Source organism: Carettochelys insculpta, chromosome 2, assembly GCF_033958435.1.
Source record: "Carettochelys insculpta isolate YL-2023 chromosome 2, ASM3395843v1, whole genome shotgun sequence".
In the NCBI taxonomy this organism is placed as follows: Eukaryota; Metazoa; Chordata; order Testudines; family Carettochelyidae; genus Carettochelys; species Carettochelys insculpta.
In genome coordinates this window covers 201600261-201623858 of record NC_134138.1, presented here as the reverse complement: position 1 = coordinate 201623858, position 23598 = coordinate 201600261, and the positions used below count along the sequence as shown (strand labels likewise).

Here is a 23598-nt window from a genome sequence, read left to right as displayed (position 1 = left end):
AAATAAATTCCAGATAAAATGAACCCTACACATAATCAAGGCTGATTTAATACAACGATCATCCAGCTCAAGTAGAAATCCTTCTGGCTGTATCAGATTCAGAACTTCCTAGCTTTGCACAGACTTAAAATCCTGGTACCTACTTCTCTGGAAACCACAGTTCAGACAGCCTCAAACCTACATTTAAAAAAAAACAAAAAACCATCTTTTTAGGTTTTGGTTTCTTTCTCAGCTAGGTTTTCAGTAAAAACCTCAGGAATGCTCTACCGTTAAAGACAGAAGAATACATTCTATTTTTGGTTAGCTATTGATCCAGAGGCCACATCTGCAACAGCAAGTCCAAAGATGCGGTTTTCTGGATCATATTTATCGATCATTTCTAGTTATTTTGGGACAATCTACCTGGATGATGAAAAAAGACACAAACTGGTCTTTCAGCATCTGATGCACTCTTAGCTTCTGTTGTCTTTTTATTGTTGTTTTTGTGGCCTAACTCTTAAAATACACCAGATACAAATAAGACATATGGTGAAAAAAGTCACCACAAATCCTCAGCAAACTGTGGAAGTGAGAAGAGTCTCAATGAAGGCCGGCTATAGCACTACTCAACACCCAGCTCTTACTTCCAGCAGCCTTCAATACTGCCAGCTCTCTGCACAGTTGCTATTTTACCACTGGCAAAGTGCATAAACTGCTGATATCAGAGGAAATATCTAGCATGCTGTATTGACCGTACTTTCAGACTTCAGAGCATGTTTCATCATATAATGTACTAGCTCTTGTTGGGATCGTTGTCATTCTCCAAGTACCTTGGAGCTTTAAAGAAGATAAGTCATTTTTCAACTTCTTATTCATAGGAATAATTACTTAGACCTTCCAAGGCCATTTTACAATTTCAAAGCACTTGTGGTATACCAACCAACACCTCAAAACACTCACCCTCTCCCGCCCCCTCCTCCTTGCACATACAAACACAGCAAGAGGTAGGGTGTGGGCTCAGGAGCCCACTACGTAATACTTGAATCAAACATTCCATTCCAAGAAAACAAAGCAGCAGAACAAAGTTGCACTTAAGACTAACAAAACGATTTATTTGGCGATGAGCTTTTGTGGGACAGGCCCAGTAAATCATTTTTAGTCTGTAAACTGCTACATTTCTGCTGCTTTGTTTTGTTGGAGACTAACGCGGCCACCTCTGTTACTATTCCATTCCAAGGTGAGACAACTGATCCTGACTTGCTCAACCAGTTTCTATATTCCCATCACCAAGAAGGGGCCTCACTGGAGCTGCCACAACAAGGGAGACTAGCAAACAGGCATCAGAGGTATTTCAGGGACACTTCAAGCTCCAGCTGAAGTACATCTTCTGGCTAGACTACCTATGGAGGAAATGCATTCTGCAATTTAGTATGGGACAGCTACTACTGTGACTCTCCAGAGACCAGAGATGTCTTGACATTTGCAGTTACACTCATTGGCTGTTTATACACATACCAGTGGCATGCTAATAAATTACCCTAAATATGCTAATGAGGTGTGTATGTAAATTCCCCCAGCACCTCATTAGCATAATATCACATGATTTGTAGTCCAGGGTTTTTTTTGGGGGGGGGGGGTGTCTTCCATAAGGAAGTCCTCCTTCCGGAGGCCCCTTCTTCCCAAAAATTTTCAGGAAGAAGGGACATCCAGAAGGAGGCATTCCTTCCACAAGACCTCTTGGGGGCCACGCTTCTACACATCCTTTTGGAGTCTGGAAGAGCGTTTTCCAGACTCGAAATCATGTGACCTTATGCTAATGAGGCACTGGGAATTTACATACATGCCTCATTAGCATATTTCGGGCCATTTATTAGCATGCCTCTTTTGGAGAAAGTGGCACTTGTAGAAACAGCCATTGTGACATGAAAGCTAAGTATGCCACAGCCGGATGCTCGAAAAACTGGAAACTCATTAACACTCAGCATAAAAGAGGTGCCTTTCTTAAAATGACAAAAAGGAACAGATCTGCTAATGAACTGGTTGTAGTGTACAATTAGGACTGAGTCAAGCATGTAGTTCAAAAGCACATGTTTTCCACTCTTCAAGGGGCAAAAAAACCACACACAAAACACACCTTTAGCAACTTGCCTCTCCTGTCAACATATTAGAAGCTAGAAATTGGGCCAAATACTAGCATAAATTTCCCAAAACAGCTCCACCTGGATTACTTCCTATCAGTTTTTTGTTTTTTTTTTTTTTTAAATCAGTAGCCTAAAAATGCCAGATTTTTCAGAACCATTCTTTCCTTATTGTTGCAGGATCTGACACAAAAATTTATGCCATTTAAAGTCTACATAAAAAAGGTTATCTGACAAGCACACAAAGTACAGGAAAACAATTTGCATCTTTCAAAGATAGGGGCTTACTCCAGTCACTTTGCATCACATGACACTCAAGAGCCAGATATACAGGTGTTGTAAATCTGCAAGTTCAAGTTTCAATATATGTTTACATTTCTTTTACTTTTACACCTGGACCCTAACACTCCATTTCCTAGATTAATTATGCTAGCTGGGGGGGGGGGGGGGGGGGTGCTTCCAACAAGAGCATGCCCTTTAATGGGTTTCTTCTATGAATGACAGGTATGTATCCTCCACTTTATGTCCAATTACACAAGTTTTGTCTGGTAAATTCCCTACTGTTAAAAAAAAACACATTCAAAATGTGAGAAATGAACACCAAACCAAGAATGTGGCAGAGAACGCTGTATGTGATACTTCTAAGGGTTCAGGGTTATGCGTCACCATCTTTAAGCCTTTTTTACTTTAAGCTGTAAGGGCTAAATTTCACCATACCCCTTGGCTGGTTTATCCTGCTCTGGAGCAATGAAAAGCAGTCAGTTCCCATCTCCCCATTTCCTTGTGCACACTCACACCCCACCACAGATTTCTCTTCTACCCACCCCACAGAAGAAATTTGGGGCACCCAGTAGTTTGGAAAGCTTTTAGGATTACCACCAATACCAGCTAAACATGGGAAAATTTTGCTCAGTAACAGAGACAGCAGTGCTAATCTATATACTATCAAAGCAAAAAAAGCAGTAAAGTAGCACTTTAAAGACTACCAAGTAATGTATTAGGTGATGAGCTTTCATGGGACAGACCCACTTCTTCAGACCATAGCCATACCAGAACAGACTCAATATTCTAATTTGTCAATCTTGATTACTGTTTTTGGTTCTCCATGCCTTAAATATTGAGTCTGTTCTGGTCTGGCTATGGTCTGAAGTGGGTCTGTCCCACAAAAGCTCATCACCTAATACATTATTTTGTTGGTCTTTAAAGTGCTACTTTACTGCTTTTTTGTTTTGATGGGAAAATTTTGAGGGGGTTTCCAGCCACACTGGTGAGTGAGAGATGGATCTATTTAGTTTTTGGTCTTTAAGGTTCCTTTCAATTTCTGAAGTGTTAGGTGGTCAAGACTCCACCTCATCTGCTCCCCAGCTGGGTGCTTATTGCTCTGCCAACAGACAATCCACTCAATTTATTTAAGGAAAACAAAAAGGTGTTGGCCTAACGGCCCTACCTACCAGCAGCTCTGAAGTCTTTGATGCTGGAAAGTAACAGAACCACTTCCTCTGTGTTATGCTAACAAGCTAGGCCTGTTATAGGCTGCAGTTTTTAAAAACTAGTCAAGGTGTATTTCTAAAAACTTATTTCCAATATTTTTGAAGCAACAGGTTTTGAAACTACAGTAAACTCTTTCAGTTGATCTGAAGAAGTGGGTCTTTCCCACAAAAGCTCATCACCAAATAAATCATTTTGTTAGTCTTTACAGCAGGCGTGTCCAACCTGTGGCCCGCGGGCCACATGCGGCCCTGGACAGCTAGTAATGTGGCCCCACAAGATCGTAAACTTTTAACATTATTATGTGATTTATATACATTAACTATATTATATATTTTGTACGCGGCCCAAGACTATCTTCACTCAATGCGGCCCAGGCAAGCCAAAAGGTTGGACACCCATGCTTTACAGCGTTACATTTCTGCTGCTTTGTCTTTCAATTCCATCACTTTATCATCCAGAACCTCTCAAACAACTGGCATTTTAACCATAAGTAAATTTTAGTTATGGTTTTCCATAACAACGAAAAAGTGCTAACAAAATAATTTATTAAGTGATGAGCTTTTGTGGGACAGACCCACTTCTTCAGATCTACAGCCCTACCAGAACAGACTCAATATATAAAACACAGAGCTCCAAAAATTGTTATCAAGGTTGATAAATCAGAAAAAAATGTTATTGTTGGCAAATCAGACCAAAGATTTCCGTAAGTGCAGTGTAGTGAAAGTAAATAGAAATAAATACAGCATAAGTTTACAATGTATACTACTACTGTTGTTGGTAACAGAAGTACCCTGCTTACATTTTTGTTTGTTTCTTAATATCTAATCTTGTATTTCTTTAGAGTTATGCATTGCTAGGTACACCTCTCTATTATTATCCAGAACATTTGAATATCCAGCAACCTCCCAACCCCGGGGCTGCCGGATATGAGACGAGTTTACTGTACTGTAGATGGCATCTGTTGTATTTAGAATATGTAAGTCCAGAGGTCAGCGCTTCAGCAGGCGACTATTCACCTCGGACATCTATTTAAGATACATGTTCTCTTTATACAGGGTTTCAAAAACCAAGTTCAGCAAGACATTTATTTTTAAACCCACACACCTTTTATCCTAGCCTAGCCCTACCCTGAGATGCAGGTCAGCAGGAGGGGCAGACTGCTTTAACTCATTTAAACATCTTTTTCAGATTTTTAACTAAGTTGCCTCCCAAATCTTAGAGAGGGGGAGTTTAAATAAATTCCCTTTACTGCAAAATTCCAGTTGGGCTTTTTTTCCATGCTTTCTAAACATCTCATGGGCTGAGTGGAGGGGGCTCCATATCCTATCTCCTATCCTGGCTAAACTCAGGATTACCTTTTCTTTTAGGTGACGCTGGATATTTTTACATAAAAGTTCATTAGCATAGCAGAAACCTATCACTTATCTCTCTCCATGAGCGCTAACCTCATGGCAAAATTCCTCTTAAAGCACGTCAAACACCACTCCCTCCACCAGCCAGGGGGAATGCTGAAACAGGAACATGCACTGATCTTCCAAAGACTGAGGACTTCCACAACCCTCCTAATGCTGCTTAGATACTAGACAACTGGGATAATCTCAAAAGCCAATTTGTATCAACATTTTTAGGGAGAAAAAATAAGTTTCTACCAAGCTAGTCTACAATATCCAGATGCAGCTTCTTCTGGACCGGACAACATGGATTTTAGAGATGTGGGAAGTGTTCCCTATGCCATATGTTGAACACCTAAACTTTGTTCCCCTTATGGTCTGGAAGTAAGAAATCTCTCTTGGTTTTCATGTATAGCTGTGTCACTAATCTTCCAGGTTGACCCTCGTCCTCTGAATTTCACTTTTAGTTTTTCCCCCACCCCTTCAGTTCTCAATTATTTGTAGGATTCACATTCCCAAGACCTTGAGGATCCAGCACAATCCATTTTGTGTTTTCCTAGTTCTGTACTGTTATTAACAGTCTCACTCATCATGAAATTAGCTGTCCTCTGGCAGCTGTTTTATGTGTGAAAATAATTAGGAAGGAATGGCGAGAAAATAAAGCACACAGGCAAGAGGCAGAGTTAGGAGGAAAAGAGTGAACATGATAATATGCATATAACACTGTAGATTGGCAGGGTAAGCCATGTGTCTAATTTCTGTTTAAAAATGTAAGAGGAATGGTCTGCTACTCAATCATCCAACTGGTGATAAAAGTATCGAAATCTACGGAAGTCAAAAAATTGACAGGCCATTGAATTTCTTGAAGGTGACCTGGACAAAGTTGTCCTTTTAGCTACCACATCCTCTTCTCAGACTTGGACATATTAAAAATGTCTATCATATACATGGTTCTGAAACTTCATTGCACTGCAATCTCCTTCTGATAACAGAAGTCGCTACATGACCCAAGGAGGGGGAGACCCAAGCCAAGGGCTCTGCACCCACACACGGGGACTGTACCCCTACAGCCAAGGGCTGAAATCTTTGACTGTGGCTTTGGCCCTGGGGGATGGGGCACTGTCTTTGGCCCTGGACTTCAGCAAATCTGAACCAGTCCTGGCATCCCCTCAAAAGTTTGAGTAAAAGGGACGTGGAAGTAGCCCGGGCACTTCAAATTACCCACAGGTGAGCCGTGGCTACATGCACGCCAGCACTTCGAAATTGGCCACTTTGAAGTTGCCGCGGGGGGAGAATTAGCTTAATGAAGTGCTGCATGTGCACCACAGCACTTCATTAGTAGTTGCCCGACACCCGACTTACTGTGCTCCCTTCAAAGTTGGGAGCTAGTGTAGACACAGCCTAAGAGAACTTTTTCTACACTCAGCATGTGCTTTAATTTTGAGAAGAAAATATAGCGTTTTTCACTCATAACAAAAAGTTAGAATTCCTGCTTTAAGAGCAAAGCTGATGTTAAAACTACGAAGCTGCAACTAGTACCTCCATAAGAGAAGTAAACTGCCCCGTACCTCTCACCCTCCAAATTGGTGTTACGAAGTTACTTGTTCTGCACGTTTTTTAAAAATTAAAGATACTTAGATGCTGTGTTCCACTCCCAAAGAGCGTATAATCTAAGTCTATTGTTAGATGAAAACAACAGCAGCCTATGATTTGCCATTGTGCATTTAACACAATCAGCATTGGTCAATGGCTAGGGCTCTTAAGAGCTACTTAAAAAAAAAAAAAATCCAAGAGTTAATTCTGCATCAAAATCAAACAACCTCTGATTTGTAACTCATGTTCCTTATTACAGAAGTTAACATCTGAGAGCTGAACACGCAAAATGTATTCGAAGTATTGCCCAAACCATTTCTTAATATTCTCGTCTATCCCCAGTGCTGGACCACCCATGTCTTTTCTTCAAGGACCTTCCAATACCTCTGCCCTCAGCTACATTTAGGATGTGGTTTCTGCCCTTATTTTTAACTTGCCTTTAAACTGTATTAATTAATATTTAAAATAAACTGAAGCATTTAGTTCTTAAGTTAGCAGGTGTTTTTTCTTTTGTATTTTAATGGGAAAGCACTAAATTTTTCTCCCCTTGACACATTAGGCAAAAACTGATCTCCAGAAGGAAATACAGAAGGGCATCTGCACAGGTCAAGAGGTTCAGTAGTAGAATACAAAATGATAATCCCAGCTCTGCTACTGATTCACGGGATTCATACAGGTTGTGCTTTAAGGATTTCAGGTGACCACTAGCAAAAATCCAGGAACTGATTGTCAGGGGGTCCTGAGCAATGTTCCCTCTAATCTTTACTATCCACACATGAATTTCTTCCATCAGCGTGTTGAGTACATTTTTTACATGCACCAAGGCATTTGCAAATGTGGATCACCAACACCTGGCTGGGAGCTCTGTTAATCAGCTTGGTGGCTTTTGATTTTTCTCCTGTGCAGCACACAAGTGCACACAGTTTACAGGGAGCACTGGGCCTGAGCACCAACAGCTTCAGCTGAAGTCTCACTGGCACGGAGCAGGTTTACAGTACCTCTCATACACGCATTCTAGATTGCCAAAGTGAAGCTCTCGAATGGAGATCACCCTTAAAAATGTAACTTCTCCTGAGCCTCTGACACCATCTTACAGATGGAGATACTAACAACCAAATATTGCTGAAGGTCATTTTATTGCAAATCTTGCAATATTTGGCCTGGTACCTAAAATCCCACCTCGACAAGACAAATGTTCATGTATGAGTACTGACTTCATTTAAAAGAAAATTTTTCTCTGGCCTCAGACTGTCAGAGAATAATGTGAACTGAGTGTACTCTAAAAGTTAAACCAAAACAGAAGGGCAATCATGAGCACTCTGTTTTTGGGGAGACAGAGGATCTTAAAAATGAGACAAACCATTCTCTCTATCAAATTGTGGGCTGGGGTGGGAGAGGAGCAGAGGAAACAAGAGCCAGAAGTCGGATATATGGACTTTTAAATATTTGAGTTTGGCTATACTGCCTACAATAGTGTGTTAAGAAGATTAATTTCAGAGAGGCAGCAGCATTAGTCTGTATCTGCAAGAACACCACAACAGTCCTGTGGCAACTTATAAACTAATATAGAGTTATTTATTTATGGAGAATAAGCTTTTTGTGGGCAATGACCCCCTTCGTCAGGTGCAACAGATTACAAGATAAATGTTTGCATTACCATTGAAATGGGCAGTGTGTACAAGTAACATGTTGCCTACTTGGTAGTGGGGGGGGAGGGATTCCCTCTCGGCCATGCTTCTCACACTGACCAGTACCCTCACCTGGCAAAACAGAAATATCCTCAAAGAGTTAGGTACTACTCAGTGTGAATAAAGATGGGCTAACTAGGTTCTTAAATATGATTAAGTGGGTTTTACCCCTGAAAGCTCATTCCTAATAAATAAAATTAAGTCTTTACAGTGCTACAAAAGACTGCTTGCTTTTTGTTTTGTTTTTGTTTTTTGTGATGCTACAGAGTAATGCGACTATCCCTCCGAGTTCTTACCTGTGCTTATGATCAAATTCCTTTCTGCCTATCAAAATTCCTGTTGTAGTTTGAAAGGATATGGCTTTCCACCCCCCCAATCCCATCTTATATTTAGGTTTGTTGTGCACTTTTGAACAGCTGCTGCCTTCCACCATAGAAGGGGCACTATTTAATTCTATGGCACTTTTCATATAAATGATCCTTGACTGAGCAAATGCCTTCACCCACTCTCTGCTTAAATTCATCGTCATGCCTATTCGGAAAAGGTTATATTTGTAACAGATCCCCACTCACCCACACAGAGTGGAATTCTCATCGTTCTAATCCAAGTAGCTGAGGGTTACAACTAGTCACATGGCAATGCTCGGCACTCCCAACCATGCCTGAGGATCCATGGGTCAGATCCATACTAAGAGATAGTCCCTGTTCTGAAATGCTGGAGACAGCGGTTGGCAGTTATAAAGCAGCAAAGAGGCCTGTGATACCTGCAAGCAAGAGAGCTTTACCTGACCAGAACTCTGAGCCCAGAATGTGTCAAACTGTGCACCCACTCGTGTGGAAACAGCCCTGATGTCCCTATTTATGAAGGGATGATGCAATAGAGATGCCTGTGAATAGTGTGTTGGCATTGCCTTTGATTTTGCTGCTGACAAGTCACTTCCTGAATAATGAAAAGACATCATCCCCTGCAACATGGGAGTGGGTAGGTTGAAGGATAAGGGGAAGCAGAAAGGAGAGGCGTTTTTGCCCTTCATACAGCAATATGCACAGCTGCTGGTTGACATCAAGGAAAGATTCTCTTAGCCAGGTGAGCAACTTACCTGAATAGCTTGGCGTCCTTGCTGAGCATCTGCTAGCAACTGGATTGTGAGGGTTCTGGAGTCCTGGAGGGCATCTTGGAGGTAGATAAAGCTATGACCTACATGTCGTCCCATGGTGCATTCCCGACAGATAGGGACAGAACAAGTGTCACAGTAGAAATGCAGCACCTGGAAAAAGGATGGAGGAGGGAGGCAAAAAAGACATTAAATTATCCACAGAAGAAAACAAGTATCTTAATCAGAAGAGTGGATATTAGTGGCAGTAATGAGCGAAGGGCTCACAACAGCTTCCATAATGAAAAGCAATCCCCCTCGTAAAGCAGCCACTCATACATGGACAAAAATAAAATAGGCATGTTATTGTTTTCTTTTGCAATACAATACCAGGATGTCCACCTCAGCCTCCTCTCAAGAACGGAAACCAGCTGCCAACACTTACCCATTTCGGTATGTCATCGACCGCATGTTTCAGATAGCTTTTCTGTTTGCACATGCAAGACGAGTTAATAAGCCACTTAAATTTATTCATTGCACTAGACACATCGAGCAAAAAAACAAGGACAATCCTCTCTCTAATCTTTCAGTCTGAATGCAAGACAGAACATTCAGGGGAAGTTGGATGCAAAAGCTTGCTATCACCACTAACTGTGGCGTTTAATCACAGTTGCTGAGTTTTTCTCCTGTGCTCGGCAGCACTTTCAGGGTGGAACTTCTGGGAAGAAGCTGAAATTATGAGGAAGAAACCGTATGCTATAAATCAGTTACAGAAGTTAAAGGATTACCCTGCCCACATTTTTAAAGACAAATGGACTCATGTTGGTCAATAAAGCTAAATCAAATCCCAAGTCTACATTCACTCTGGAGTGAAACTCTATACTCCACATTCATTTATTTATTCACTAGCAATAACTTGTGGTGCTTGCATGTTTGCATTCCAGCCAACAGAGGGAAGTGGTACACAGATGTAGCATCTTATACAGATTTGTTTTGTTAGAAGTAAAAGAAATCACTCAGGCTTCAAAAACAGGTTTGTGTAGAAGTGTAAAAACCACCAAACAATCTCAGAACAAGAAAGCTCAGGAGTGTAATCTAAAACTCTTAACTTACACCTACACACAGCATTCTTATTGCAAGAGGCCATACAAAGCACCAGAAAAATCCAAAACACTGTCAAAAGCCAAATCCACTGCACAATGCAAGTAAGATCTTATACCATAAATACAGTTTTTGCACCATCCTTAACTAGTAGCTTTAATCTGGTCCACAGGAATGACCAAGCACAGAAACAAGAGTCAGACAAATGTTCACTGGAGCATGGAATGGTGGTAAGGTGGGAGACAAGGCAACAGAATCTAACAGCAACCAACATTCTCTGTACCTTTTCTGCCAGGGCACGGGGGGATGGGAGGAGGAGAAATACAAGAGACTAATATCCTGATTTCCTTTTCCTAAAATTACCCCATTTATTTATGATGATAATAAACCAGGCAAACAGGCTCACTGCTCCACACATTTTATATTGCATAGAAACATAGTATCTAGATCTGCATAGAAGGTTGTGTGTGCAGTTAATAAATTTCTGGGTGACTTTTCAAAAGAGGTTTTTAAACAAAAAACTTTTTTAAAAAAAGGGAGTTAGTTTTAGCAAGTATTCTTCTAGAAAAATTAAAGCATGCTTCTTAGTGTCTGAATGAGACAGATTCCAATATTATGAAAAAAAACAAGCTGTATTATGTCAAATAAGTTTGGAGCTATGCATCTTCCCGTACTAGAAAATTCCTTCTGTACATAACGTGTCAAGTCAGTTTAGTACATCAAGGGTGCACAAAGTGGGGAGCAGACCCCCCTGGGGGGCGGGGGGGGAAGAGAGGGAGGAAAGGTTATGAATTTTCCTAAGTGGGAGCCACAGCACGATCAGCTGGTGGGTCTCAGGATCAGCCATTTCATTAAAAACATTGAACTGTGTTACTGTTTTTATGCCTGTGTATTCACATTGATATATCTATTAATAAAAAGTTTTTACATTCTACAGGCTTATTTTCTTACACATGCCAAAGGGTTTCCCCCCTACCCCACATACGAACATAACCAAAATTTCCATCGGTTTGGATTATATTAGACAGATAGGGGTGGCCCCACTAATTGCAGGGATGAAAAATGGGGCCCCAAGTAAAAAGTTTGCTCACCCCAGTACTACACTAGTCTTCTCTTGCAGTGCTGTATTTTTAATGGAGGTTTCAAAAAACACCAAAACACACCACATTACGTATTGCTGGGCCATCCAACTTTTAAACAAGGGGAAGGAAAAAAAAGGAAGATGAAAAGCCAGGCAAGATAGAAGTCATATGAACCTAATATGCTTTAAAAACAGGCAACATGGATTATGCACCTCACTACCAAGAACAGTTGAAAAGAAAATGGTGATCATATGAGCAAGAGTTCAGTGGCAAATTAAACCTGCCATTGGCTCTCTCAAACAGCCAATGCCAGAAGCAAAGCTAGGGCAAAAGCCAGGGAATGGCCTTGTCACACAGATCCAGATGTTGCTGCTACGGAGCATACAATGCCTAATGTAAGAGTCATTCAGGCCAGTGACAGAGAAACTAATCAAGGAGTTGCTCAATCAATGCCCCCTACTCTGCTCCCCGCACCTGACAGAATGAAAATTAAATCACTTTTTAATGAAACCAACTAACAATGGGGACAAATTTTTTTTCCAGATATGCAGAACACAGGGAACATGATAAAGTTGTATACCAGAATTGCACAGCTAATTTTTCACTCAAATGAGGCTATTGGCAAGTATCTAAGCTAGAGGTCCCCAATTTGTGGCATGCGCCCCACCCACTGAGGGGGCACAGAGGAATATTTAGGAGGTACATGGGGAACAGGGAGGGAGCACCACCAAGCCCTGTTCCTAGTCTGAGCCCAGATCCCTGCCGCCATTACACGCCCTAGCCCAGTTATGGTTGGAGCCTTGGGCCCTTACCCCTGCCAGAGCGATGGCCCCACTCCTGGTCCTGGCCGCGGGGCCTCTAATTCTTATTTCTGGAGTAGCAGGCTGAAAATGGGGGCTGGTGGGTGGGTGTGTAATGTGCTACGGATTACCCCTCCCCCCCAAAAAAAAGCCCACTACAACTACTATTGGATTAATAAAAAACAAAGTCTGTAGAAGGATAAAAAGTTAATTCACAAATATTTTGGGAATACAGCCAAAAGACACACACTGCTATCTTGTTTGGTGCATGGAGTGTAAAGGAGGAAAATTGGAGAAAGATACTCTTTTCCTCAAATTTAAAAAAAATAAATAGGGATTGCATGAACTATGTTTACTGGATTTATTGTTTGGTCTTGTACTTCTCACAAGGCTCATCTGCTCTAAAGATAAGGAATGAGGGGAGGGTTCCTTCCCCCACCTCTCTTTTTAAATACATCAATCATTCTCCACGTTGTTAAGCAGTGGGCACTTTTAGTCAGTTAAAGCAAGACTACTTGAAGATATGCATGAAATATGGAAAAAGAATAACCATGCTCTTATCAATTTGAGAATTCTGGTTTAATCATAATTTATATTTTAAGAAGCTCCATTTAAAAATAAAAAAATCATCCAGAGGACAAAGAAACAGGAAAGAGGTGATGGGAATTTTAAAGATGCTGAACAGTGATTTACTCAGAAAGAAGTTACCCATAGGTTGATTATTTCCAAATAGAAAATATTTCCTTGAATTGCTGGAATACAATTTTCAACACAAAACAATATAGAGGCAGCCTACTCCGAATTAAACAGAGTCAGTGAACCCTGTCAGAGGGCTATTCATCTTTTACAGCCACAGGAGCCCAAGAAATACGACAGCAAGACAATAACTGTGATTGCCTCAGGAAAGGCTGTACAGTGCAGTATAAAAACATTTTACAACAGCAAAATTCCTGGGTGTTGTTCTCCCCGTTTTTGGTCCATCTGCTTTCAAAGGAATTGGGGGGGGGAAATGGGTGGAGATGTTGTTAAACGTCCGCTGGGATTCCACAGCAATCAAATCAGCATCTGATGAATGGCCACTGAAGTTAAACTCTGACCCCACCGGACAATTCCCACAAGGGCTCTCCCCCTTCCTTACTGTTGACCAGTTTCCAAAATGCCCCACCTACCTAACTCCCCTCACTAAAGTTTCCGAAAAACCAGGCACAGACAAAAGCCCTGGAATGTGGTAGCCATGAGGAAAATTCAGTGAAAACAGCAGTTGAGGCGCCTTATCTGAACCTGTATTTAAAAAAAGTGTTCTCTCAGTGAAGTCAATGGATGCCTTTTTGCCCACAGCTTGCAAGGAAAACTTTGATTGGTCTCCGTAAAAAATTTATTTGCATGTAGCTCTCTCAAAGATGGAGCAAAATAAATTGCTGCAAGAGCTAATGCTATCCCAGCAACTTATTAACACCAAAAGTGACAGATTAGAAACTTTTTTCAAACTGCATTAAGAACCTACTGATGAGGACAAAATCTTTAAAAGTTAAAGAAAGCCAGACATTAGGGTGCTGAAGGTTATTGTAATGTTTACACATTAATTCTCATTCTGCCCAGTGTACAGATAAAATTTATAAGGTTTAAAAAAAGGAAGCAGCAGCTAGGTTTTAGTCTTGAAATAAGCTCAACGCCACTTTTAAAGAGACTAGTATCAGTTTAAAGAGGCAAAAAGGACACGCATTCCATCGAAGTGTTTCTTATGAACGTTCCCTCTAATCTTTTCCATTCATGTGCAGACTTTTTCTATTCACATGCAGAATAATTTTTATATGCAGTGAGGGATGTGCAAATGTGCACCAGTAAGAGAAACGGGCATCCTAGCTGCGGATGCTCTGCAAATCAGCCGGGTGGCATTTAAATTTCTCCTGAGTGACTGCACAAGCGAACAGCTTCCTGGAAACACTGTTTCTTACTGCTGTATGGAGAAATGCATCCATGACCGCTGTTGCTTGCTTGGGAGCAAGCACAATACTTGAGGTTATCAGAGTCGGACAGTTTTAAAATGCTACAAGAAAAAAAAATAACCTTAATCACTACATTTTCCAGTTAAAATGTGTTTGGTTTCTGTTCAAAAGCTATGATGTAAAAGAGGTTTAAGAAAAATCCTTTTGGCTGTGTGACCTAACAAGCAAATTTGTCCATTCTCCCTTGCTTTAAAATATGAATTGCAAACACACACCCACCCACCCAGCTATGTTGAAAAAAATTCAGGTCCCAACACGCAATTTGGTGTAGACAGGTATAGCTCAATTTGACTCTATAGAACCATTTTATTCAAAGGGTACATCTACACAAGAAACTAACTTTGAAGTTAGGCACTACATTGAAGTAGCCAGCTGAGAGTCTACACACATTTTCCCTTACCTCAAAGTTCGCTTCAAGCCCCATTTCAAAGTCTTTACTCCATTCCCAAGAATGGTGTCCTACTTCGAAGTAGGGCGTGTGTAGATGCTCAACTTCGAAGTTATTTCTGTAGCGAAGACAGAGCCAAAAAGAGTATTTAGCAATGGCTCATGGTCAAATTGGAAGTGGTCACTCCTGGACCCAGTACAGTTCGGTATTTTTATTAGTGATTTAGATAATGGACTGGAAAATATGCTTTTGAAAGTCTTCTAATGACATCAAGGTGAGAAGAACTGCAAGGACTTTAGAGCACAGAATTAGAACTCAAAAACAACCTTTGCAAATTAGGACAAGTAGTACAAAAAAAATCAAGGTGGAATTCAATAAAGACAAGAGCGAAGTGCTACAAATTGGGGGTACAGGAGTTCAAATGCACAACTACATAGGTACAAGTTGTTTATACAGTTGCCTCATCAGTAATACTACTGAAAAGGATGGGAGGCGGGAGTTTATAGTGGATTATAAATTGAGGAAGAGTCAGCAACACGCTGAAATTGCAGATAAAGGCTAAATATAATTCTAAGGTGGATTAACCTACAAAACCTGTCCAGTAAGGAAAGATTTAAAAAGCTGGACATGTTTAACCTTGAGAGACGATGACAGAGGGAACCAGACCTGTCCTCCCCTATATCAAGGGCTATTACAAAGAGGATGATTGATCTCTATGTCCACTACAGGTAGGAAGAGAAGTAAAAAGTTTAATGTGCCACAGGAGAGAGTTGGGGTAGATAATTAGAAAAATATAAAACTAAGTGCATGTCTACTCTTGCCATGTAGGGTGGAAAAAGTGTTCCCTTTTGCGCAAAAACCAAGGGAGCATCTACACTTCCCACTAACCTTTTGTGGTGAAACACAGACACTTCACCGCGAAAAGAAAACCACCTCCACAAGTGGTATACAGCTCTTACCAGTGATGCTTTAGAGGTAATGAGCAAATGGAGACCTGTTCTTGCTGTATACAGAGCTTTTAGCCTCTGCAATATATCGCATAAGCCGCGTCTACACGTGCCGCCAACTTCGAAGTAGCGGCGCCAACTTCGAAATAGCGCCCGTCACGGCTACACGTGTTGGGCGCTATTTCGAAGTTAACATCGACGTTAGGCGGCAAGACGTCGAAATCGCTAACCCCATAAGGGGATGGGAATAGCGCCCTATTTCGACGTTCAACGTCGAAGTAGGGAACACGTAGTCGTTGCGCATCCCGCAACATCAAAATAGCGGGGTCCTCCATGGCGGCCATCAGCTGAGGAGTTGAGACACGCTCTCTCCAGCCCGAGCTCGATGGTGTCCGCGTGGAGCGGCCCCTTAAAGCTCCCCGCCCCCTGCCTTCCTGTGCAGGAAGCTGAGAGAGCATGCAGGCAGCAGCACTGCCACGCAGCTAGCCTGCACGCTTCTCCGCAGCCACAGACACCCACACCTGATGCAATGGCTGCCCGCCAGCCCCCCAAGTGCCCCCAGGGCTCCCAGCCCAGCAGCCAGGCAGGGAAGCAGCACCGGGGCCCCTCCTGGACGGAGGCTGAGCTTCGGGACCTGCTGGGGCTCTGGAGCAAGGAGGAGGTGCTCCAGGTAATGGGGAGCAAGAGGCGGAACGCAGATGCGTTTGCTCGGCTGGCCGAGGGCCTGGCCGCCCGGGGTCACCCTGCCCACACTCCGGATCATGTCTGGAGTAAAGTGAAGGAGCTGCGGCAGGGTTACGCCCAGGCCCAGGATGCGGCCGGCCGATCTGGGGCCGCCCCCGTCACTAGCCCCTTTTACAGGGAGCTCAGGGACATCCTGGGCCCCCGGCACACCTCCTCCCCTCCGGCCACGCTTGATACCTCGGCCAACGAGCCCCAGCAGGCCCCAGAGGTGGAGTCCGCCCCGGAAGCAAGCCCCGCACCCTGGGGGCCCCCCCAGGAGCCCATCCCCGGGGCACCGGAGGAGTAGGGGGAGTCCTCCTCCAGTGATGCCAGCCTGAGGATCGTCCTGCCATCCAGGAGCTCCAGCCAGGCATCTGTCCCCCGACCGTAGGAGTGGACCATGAGGTATGTACCCCTCCCCCCGGTGCACAGCCCCGGGGGTTGAGGGGCGGGGGTAGTAGATATGACCAGGGCCCTCCACATGCCCAGATGACCATGTCCCTCAGAAGAGTGCATCAGCCCCTGCCCCCCCCCAGCACGACAGTGCCATGCCCCATCCCCAGGGCTGGGGGGAGCAGAACCTCTAGGGTCCCCCGGGGGGAGAGGGTGGGACACCCAGCAGCAGCAGCAGCAGCAGCATGTGATGGAGTGTGGGGAGTGCAAATGCGAGACTCAGGCTACATATGAGAAACAAGCAGAATAGCTCCCAGTGGCTAAGGATGATCCTGGGGCTACAACTGGCTGGTTACACCTCTGCCCTGAACAAAGAGGAGGGAGGAGCCCAGCTGGGTTTGAATCGGGGGCGGCAGTTAGAGGCTAGGGGAAGGGAGAGCTAGAAGGCAGCCAGCCTGAGGAGGGGGAAAGCTACACCCCAGAGGGGCACCCCTCGGGGTCTTCTCCCCAGAACTGGTTGGAAGGACTGTCTCTGACTGCTGTACTGTCGCTTCTGTGAGAAACTGGGCATCTGTTGCCTAATAAACCTCCTGTTGTACCTGCTGAGTGAGAGTCACTCCTGCCAGCGGACGGGGTGCAGTGCAGGGGGACCCCTGAACCCCATCACAACAGCATCTCCCGGGGACGGGGATGGGGAACCTGCAGCAGAGGGGTGGGGGGACAAGGGCCACGGCTCGGGGCCCACACTAACGGCTGTCTCCACTCTTCTTCCCCCTCTCCTGTGTTCCTCAGCTGCACCATCGGAAGAACCGGAGAGCGCTGGTGAGGTGCCAGTGGTCCTGGACAGCCCACCGGGGCAATCACTCCAGGCCAGCCCCTCAGCGGAGGACTGACCAGCCCCACGGCGGGGAAGATGGCGGACCCAGCACCACCACCTGACGGTGACGGACCCCCAGCTGCTGGCCCTCCACTGTCAGCAGCTGGAGATCGCCGAGCAGCGGCTGCGGGTGGAGGAACGCCGCCTCCAGCTGCAGGAGCAGGCACTGGCCTGGCGCCAGGAGGCATGGGGGGCCTTCATGCAGACATTCGATCGTATCGCCGACCACCTGGCCCCCTCTGCCGTGCCGGCCGCCGCTGCGCCCGCCCTGCCTGCTCCACCTGCTGCGCCGTCTGCCGTCGCACCACCACCTGCCACCGAGGGGGACCTGGCGCCAGCTGACACCCACTGGCCGTATCTACCGGTCCGCCTGCCTCCCGGCCAGGGCTGAGGCTGAGGCGGGAATCCCGGCCGCCCACCCCCCAGTGCTGGACATTAGGGGGTGTGGGGCCCAGGACGTGCCCCCCCCTTGTATATATTCCCCCCCGTGTTATGTTCTTTTGTAAATAGTTTGTATATTTGACCCGTTACTATGCTGATCTTTGCCCCCCCCATGTATGTAGTTCTCCCTTTCCTTGTATTCCCCATTCATCTTATCCTTATTTATAATACATATATGTTAGATTTTGCCTGTAAATAATTAGTCTTGTTGATAATAATAATAATAATAGAGTTCTACAGATATCTGATTTGACGAACAACTGTCTGCTTTTATTTACAAGAAAAGTGGGGGGGGGTGTGCTCTTGGGTGCTCTGTGGTGTGGGCGTAGGCGCAGGGAGTGTTGTGGAGGATGGGGGGGCAGCGGGGGGCCTGCCAGAGTTCACCCCGCAGCCTCATCGAACTGGGCCCGCAGGGCCTCCCGGACCTGGGTCCCTTCGGGGTCCACCTGGAGACTGGGGGCAGCGGGTGGCTGCACATGGGCCCTGCCAGCCTCCACAGCCCAGCCCTGAAAGAAGGCCTCCCTCTTGCTCTCCACCAGGTTGTGGAGGGTGCTGCACGCGCCCACAATCTGGGGGATGTTGGTGGGGCCCGCACCAAGGCAGGTGAGGAGACACCTCCAGCGCCCTTTGAGGCAGCCAAATGTGCGCTCCACCACCTGGCGCACGTGGTTCAGGCGCTGGTTGAAGCGCTCCTGGCTGGCATAGAGATGGCCCGTGTACGGGTGTATGAGCCAGGGCCGGAGGGGGTATGCCGCATCTGCAATGACGCAGAGGGGCATGGTGGTGTCCCCCACAGGGATCTCCCGCTGGGGGAATGTAGGTCCCCGCCTCCAGCCGGCAGCACAGGCCCGAGTTCTGGAATACCCGGCGTCATGGGTGCTGCCAGGCCAGCCCACATATATGTCCAGGAAACTGCCCCGGCTGTCCACCAAGGCCTGGAGGACCACAGAATGGTAGCCCTTCCTGTTTAAGTAGCATCCTCCACTGCATTCTGGGGCACGGACGGTGATGTGAGTCCCATCCAGAGCCCCAAAGCAACTGGGGAAGCCCAGGGTGGCAAAGCCCACGATGGTGGCATCTGGGTCCCCAAGCCTCATGAGCCTGTGGAGGAGCAGGGCGTTGATGGCACGGACGACCTGCAGGGGAAGCACATGGGAGAGCACCAATGAGGGGGGTGCAGGGTGTGTGTGGCCTTCCCCTCCCCTGCCAGGGCTGCCTCTCCCCCCCTCCCCGTGGGTTCTCTTACCTCCATGAGGACAGCCCCGACGGTGGCCTTGCCAACATCAAACTGCTGTCCCACGGATCGGTAGCTGTCTGGAGTGGCCAGCTTCCAGACAGCGATGCCGACCCGTTTCTCGACGCTGAGGGCACGCCGCATGAAGGTGTCCTGGTGCCTGAGTATGGGGGTGAGCCACTGGCATAGCTCCAGAAATGCCTGCTGGCTCATGCGAAAGTTCTGGAGCCAGCGGTCGTCGTCCCACTCTCCGAGCACCAGCCGCTCCCACCAGTCGGTGGTCATGGGGTAGCTCCACAACCGGCGGCGTGTGCGGCGGGAGGGGCGGGGTGCTGCAGGGTTGGGGGTTGCGTCCTCCTCCCCTGCGGGCAGCTCCTCCTCTGTGGCAAGGAGGTGCTCAGCTGCCTCCTGCATGGCATCGAGCAGGGCGAGCACTGCTCCTGCAGGGGCGGCTGAGTGGACCTCTGGCTGCTGCTGCTGCTGGGGGTCCATGACTGCGTCGCTCGAGGTGTGCGTGCCTGTGGCTTTGCAGACCGCGTGCTGTGCAGGCGGTGTGTGTCTGGGAGGGGCCCTTTAAGGGAGGGGCTAGCTGTTGCCCCGGAAGCGCTAGTCCGCCCTGTGACCCTGTCTGCAGCTGTTCCTGGCACCCTTATTTCGATGTGTGCTACTTTGGCGTGTAGACGTTCCCTCGCAGCGCCTATTTCGATGTGGTGCTGCCCAACATCGACGTTGAACGTCGATGTTGCCAGCCCTGGAGGACGTATAGACGTTATTCATCGAAATAGGCTATTTCGATGTAGCGTTCACGTGTAGACGTAGCCATAGTGCCCAGGTACCCCAGCTAACCTGCCATGAAGTGCCACCTCTGCCAGTGTCACTTTATTCCTGACTGAGGATTAGGCTACATCTACACTATGAATGCAAAATTTATTAAAAACGATTTTATAATGCTGGGTTTTACGGATTTGAATATCCTCACCTCCGCACAAATTCCCCTCCAAGTTGACTTATTGCTGCCACACTAAAATCACCAAACATCAACTGTTGCAGCAGTGCATTGTGGAAGCCTACCCCATAGTTCCCTCAGCCCCATAGCATTCTCGGTATTTGCGCTGGTGCAGCATAGGAAAAAAATGCCCTGCAAGTGGTTGTGGGTATATGGTGTCATCTTCCCACTTTGCTTTCCACAGGAGGGGAAAGAGGGCAATGCAAATGGACATTTTTCCAGAAGGAAAAGGAGGGAATCACAATGGATTAGGGTACCCTATCTCCCTACCCCAAATATAGGACAGAGACATGTGGGGAGGGAGGGGATGGAAAGGGTGGCTCCTCCCATCTCCACTGAGGCATGGGGAGCTGGGGGCCAGGTGGCACCCACGCAGGTGGGCTCCCGGCTCCCTGTACTCCTCTCAGCTACCCCACGCCTCAGGGAGCCGGGAAGGAGTTGGCAGCCATGCAAGTGCAGGTCCAGCTCCCCTGGGGGCAGCCAGGCAGCAGCTACGCAGGTCTGGCTCCTGGCTCTCCCAAGCCGCAGGGAGCCAGGAACTGGGCATCAGCTGTGCTGGTGTGTGGTGGGAATTGGATGGCAGCTGCTTTCCCCCCCTTAAATACAGGGCAATTAGCCCCACTTTGAAAATAAATCAGGAGAACTTCCTGATGCCTGAAATACTGGGCTGTCCCGCCAGAAACAGGATGGATGGTCACCCTAACAACGGTACACAGCGCATACAGTGCTCTAGAATCACCCAGATGATTATGCCACATCAACTGGTCCCCTCAGCTACATTTCCCCCCCTTGAAACCCCAGTACGGTATGACCTATGTTAATGAAGCCATTTGACAAGGAATTTCCCAAAAGAAACAAAGATTGGAAAGAAAGCTTCAACAAAGATTGCCAAATTAACTGAAACCTCTTGCTTTTATAAATAGAATTATCAAAGACTTTACAAAAAGCAGCAGCTTTTCACAGTGTTATAATACCCACCTTAGTGCTGCCTAAAAAAAAATCAACCTAATGGTAGTTACAGTGAAGACAGTGACATTGTAAAAATAGAGCTAACTGCATGGCCTTAGTTTGGAGGGAAACATGGCCTCCTCCCCTTCACACTGTGCCCGTGTTAAAAAATTGTGTGGGTTTGCGTGGGGGGACTCCCTGCTTTTGGTGTCACTGTTTGCTATTCCTCTGCTAATCCAGGTTTGTTTGTTTTTGTTTCTTTGAAAAAAAAAAAGGTCAACAGCCCATCCCATCAGTATTTATACCTTGCTGGGTCACTTGACTCAAGAGAACAGCAGGTTCAGGCATCCCAACCTGGATGCTCTTAACCACCTGGCTTGGTATGTGAATGGGCATTAGACCTTGAAACTCTGCCATCCAACACCCTGTGACAATTATACTGCATAAATATTGATATTGTTTGACTATAAATACTGGATCAAAAGTTCTTCCATGGAAAAACCACTAATCGCTTCTAAAAAAAAAAAACACATACCGAACATGCATTGATACATTCTGAACAACTCAAGTATCAGAGAGGTAGCCATGTTACTCTGTATCTTCAAGAACAACAAGAAGTCCTGTGGCACCTGAACAGCTCAATTTCCCCCAAACAATCCAGCTACCCTGGAAGTTTCAGAAATGCCAAAAGAAAACAAGTCACGTTATCCTTTTGTTGGGACTACTTCCAAATTTGCAAAATGCAGGTATTACCAAATGAAAATTCTCTTTGTATTCCAATCATCTAGGTAGACTTTTCTGGCCTGAAACTATGCACATTAATATATCTTCGCCACAGGGTGAAGTTATAAATCTTAATTCCTTAATCTTAAAATAGTTTGGAGGTCTTCTGGGAATGACTGTAACACACACACCCCCACCCACCCCACCCCCACCTTCCCTTGGCCAAAGAGAAAGCAGATTTAAACAAGGTGAGGTCAAAGTTTGCCAGAACAAAAATACTGAGTAACAGTTTTGCTACTTTCATCTACTACGGTCATGTAAGTTTACACATCTCCTCCCACCGCAAGCTTTAAATTTGACATTTATTGCAGCATTCCTTGTCAAGGAGAATAAGCTACCAATACTGCTGGTGCTTGGATTTTGGCACTGCTCACAATGCTATTGTGCAGGCAGTTTTAGTTGTGAGCTGGGGGGGGGGGCAGTAGTACAAATTCTCCCTCATCCACCTCAGCATATCACCATCAAAATTAAGTGCATGTTGAAACTAGTCATCCTAGAGGTAGGTCTGGTGCCTTCCCTCTGCCAAGCACAGGCAGCAAACTGAAAAAACACTAAAAGTATATTCCATGCATAGACCAACCAAAAAAAGTTAGCTGCAATGGTGGTGTCCGAATTCCTATTTTCACTTTGAGGAAAAAAAAATCCCCAGCTGATTTCTCGAATATCTTCTTTGGCTTCCCTGATTGCAAGAGTGTATCCCCCCTGTCCCCAGGGCCCTCACACCACCCTATGTTTTCAGATCTCACTACCACAGACTTTTTGGTCAACTGTAAACCTTGTTCATTATGCAAAAAATACCCATTGTTTACAACAGGATTAGCAACGAGGGCAGCTAAACAGGGGCTGAGCACAGCTCATCTGCCACCACAGCCAAGGGCAATCTAAACATTCCTGTTAAAGGCAAGAAGGGCCATTATATATAGCCTGACTAACCTTACCCAGGCCAAAGAATTTATCTCCTTTAATTCCTGCATCAGGCGAGCCTCAGCACACAGTTAAGACTGTCAGCAATAGGTGCGGTTCGTTACCAACAGGTATCTTCAGTGGACAGATAACAGGGTCCCAAAGTGGGGGGACGTGAAGAAATTCCTGGAGGGTGGGGAAATGGAGGCAACCCAACCACCCAACCCCAAGAAAGAGCCTTCACTAGCATTACCTCCTCCAAAAATGGAGGGAATGCTGGTTTCCTGCAGCATGGGGAGGGAAATCCCGCAGCCGCACGCCAGAGCCGGTGTCTCAGGAAGTGCACGTTATCCTTACCCTCCCCGAACAGCCAACACGTTTCCTGAAAAACTGGGTCTGTTGCCCACCAGCAACTTCCTTCTGCCTGCTGCCTTCCTGCAGGGGCAGGGGGAGCCCTAGGTCTATGTCAACTGCTCCTCGCTCCCCACAGCAGCCTTGCACTGCCTGACTAGTTGGAGCTAGTGCCCACTCACTAGCAGCCCTGTCCCACACTGGATCCCTCATTTTTGGCTCTGCCTCAGTGTGGAGGGGCC

The 23598-nt window shown here is 45.9% G+C and overlaps 1 protein-coding gene across 1 annotated transcript in view; it reads right to left on the bottom strand.

Annotated features, from left to right (window-relative positions):
• The window catches only part of TRIM71 (tripartite motif containing 71), a 78142-nt gene that overhangs the window by 8860 nt on the left and 45684 nt on the right, over nucleotides 1-23598 (bottom strand). Inside the window, exon 2 of the mRNA XM_074986123.1 lies at nucleotides 9380-9547. Within this exon, the coding sequence (XP_074842224.1) occupies nucleotides 9380-9547 (168 nt within the window). The remainder of the gene's footprint in view (nucleotides 1-9379; nucleotides 9548-23598) is intronic.